General features: G+C 58.6%; 1 protein-coding gene across 2 annotated transcripts in view; it reads right to left on the reverse strand.

The window, feature by feature from the left end:
* The window catches only part of MCF2L (MCF.2 cell line derived transforming sequence-like), a 256715-nt gene that overhangs the window by 41384 nt on the left and 212781 nt on the right, over nucleotides 1-2550 (reverse strand). For both annotated transcript variants that reach the window (XM_011979440.1, XM_011979441.1), the window contains 2 exons: nucleotides 1476-1592; nucleotides 810-959 (listed from right to left, as the gene is read on the reverse strand). In XM_011979440.1, the coding sequence (XP_011834830.1) occupies nucleotides 810-959; nucleotides 1476-1592 (267 nt within the window). The remainder of the gene's footprint in view (nucleotides 1-809; nucleotides 960-1475; nucleotides 1593-2550) is intronic.

The following is a 2550-nucleotide window of genomic DNA, read 5'->3' on the forward strand; positions in this document are numbered from 1 at the left end:
GAGACCAGGAGACCAGGAGACCAGGAGACCCAGAGACCAGGAGACCAGGAGATCAGGAGACCCGGAGACCCGGAGACCAGAAGACCAGACAACCAGGAGACCAGGAGACCCGGAGACCAGGTAACTAGGAGACCAGGAGACCAAGAGACCCAGAGACCAGGAGATCAGGCTTTCTCATGGTGCCTGCTCCTGGTCCTCACAGTGTCCTCACGGTGGAGTGGCCGAGTGAGCACAGAGGCACAGTCCTCAGGGACACACCAGCAGGTCATGGCCCTGGGCCACTGTTGCTGCAAAGCCAGGGGCAGAAGAGCAGGGAGCATGTGCTCCTCAGAATACATTTGTCTCAGCAAGAGCTGTGGACACGTGAGCACTGGGAGTTTTCTGCGAACAGAACTCCAACCACCACTTCATCGCCTGCTCGGCATGAGAAAGCGGCACAGACATCCTGTCTCGGTCACACTCAGAAGCAACAGAGCAGTCTATTCGGGAGCTCCCTGCAGAGACAGCCAAAAGCGCTTGAGAGGACAGCCGCCCCCGGTCCCACTCCTGAAGCCACGGCCGCCCAGGGCCAATGGTTGACCCAACGCCATAATGGCAGCCGCAGCTAGCACGCTACAGGGTTCATTCATGCTGCTTTTATTCCGTCCTCATCGGAGAAGTTGCCCAGCTAATCGCCATCAAAAGGCATCTCAAGCCTGCTGACTTCTTGGTTTCACGTGCTGCCAACACGAACTCCCGCGGGGACGGAAGACCCCCCGCAGCTTCTGACCGGAGCCCCTGCAGCTTCCAACCGGAGCGCCCCCACATACCTTCGCCTTGTCCTTCTTCTCTGTGTGGGCACACAGCACTGAGCTCGTCGACTGGACGTCATTGGGCAGCTCTGTTTCGGCCAGCTCGGTCCCGAAGGACTGCAGCATCTGAGCCGTCTGCTTCACCATGAGGGCGAAACTTTCGATGGCCTTGGAGACAGAGAAAACACAATTGCACGCCTTGTGCACTGCACCCACCTCCTGCTGCCCCGAAAGCAGACACCGGCGGAAACCGTTCCCGCGCAGACCCATCAGGCGAGGTTAGCTAACGCGAGGACAGTGGACACCCTCCCACAGCATCCTGCCCTCCTTGACCTCTTAAGAAACATACCAGGCCACTCTACACATGTGCCCGCCACCTAGAGTCGCCTGTGCCTGTGCTGCCTCTCCCTGTCGAGAGCAGTGAGTGTTGCAAAGCACAACGCAAGAGTTTTTTTTTTTTGTTTTCCAGGCCCGGGGAAGCCACTCCCAAACTTATTACTCATGTTACTTCTTTACAATGACTAAGGTCCACCGAGACCATCTCCTCATTCTTGGGAAAGAAAACGACTGTTACTGTGAACATGTTTTTGGAAAAGGCCGTGCTGTGACGCGAGAGCAATTCCGTGGAGGTGCTCGAGCTGGTAGCAGCCAGCCCCGGCCCCCACCGGCCCTGACGCGGCTCACCGTGCGCTGGCACAGCCACCGAGAGTGGCAGTAGTCCAGGGTCCCGCCCAGGTCCTCGGTCAGCTGCGACTTATCGATGTAACCGTGTAAGTCTGGTACGGAGCTCAGCATTATGACCTGGAGGAGAAAGGGAGTGCGTGGTGGCGTCTGGGATTATTGTTGGCTCCCGAAAGAGCTGCCCCATCAGCAGAACACACAGCAGCACAGAGGGGACCACGTCTGCCTGGACGCTGTGGGTGGCCATGTGGATGGGGGCACCTGGACACGGTGGGCAGCTGTGTGGATGGGGGCACCTGGACGCTGTGGGTGGCTGTGCGGATGGGGGCACCTGGACATGGTGGGCGGCTGTGTGGACGGGGGCACCTGGATATGGTGGGCAGCTGTGCGGACGAGGGCGCCTGGACATTGTGGGTGGCTGTGTGGACAGGGGCGCCTGGCTTCGGACCTGTGTGGACCCAGGTGTGGGTCCCAGCCACCCGCAGTCCAGCCACCCACTCTCTGTGTCTCGGCTGCTTCCTTCGTAAATGGGCATGTTGTGCCTGAGCTGATCACGCCACGGCGAGGAGCCAATGACGCTGTCGGAGGTGCACAAAACCCAACGCAGAGTGGCCTGTGGCGGCCACGGACACGCAGCAGGCGCTTACACCTCCTCCAGCAACATCATCAGACAGCGCTCTGATGGGAAAGATGCTCATTTTTATCCCTGTTCCTGCCAAAAACACCCCGCGGTCATTGCAGACACCAGCTGAAACCAACACCCCAGCGCCGAGGCTGGACGGGGAGAGGCTGGCAGTTCCCGCACCGTCATGGTTACGCGGGAAACCTGTGCTTGCGACGGCTGCATAAGCTCCACGTGCCTTGTCTTCGTTTCTCTGCCTTTCTCTTGCCCTTTTTGAGGCCACTCCATCCGTGGGTTTGGATAAAATCTAGGCTTGGCTTTGCAAGCTCAGACGGGACCACAAAACGGGTCTCCTGAGGTTTAGCTCAGGGGTTATTTGACACCACACGATGTATTATTAAATACCGTACCAATCTAGAGTGGGGACTCTCAACTGGGGGTGATTGTGCCAGACAG

Source organism: Mandrillus leucophaeus, unplaced genomic scaffold (assembly GCF_000951045.1).
Source record: "Mandrillus leucophaeus isolate KB7577 unplaced genomic scaffold, Mleu.le_1.0 Scaffold201, whole genome shotgun sequence".
In the NCBI taxonomy this organism is placed as follows: Eukaryota; Metazoa; Chordata; class Mammalia; order Primates; family Cercopithecidae; genus Mandrillus; species Mandrillus leucophaeus.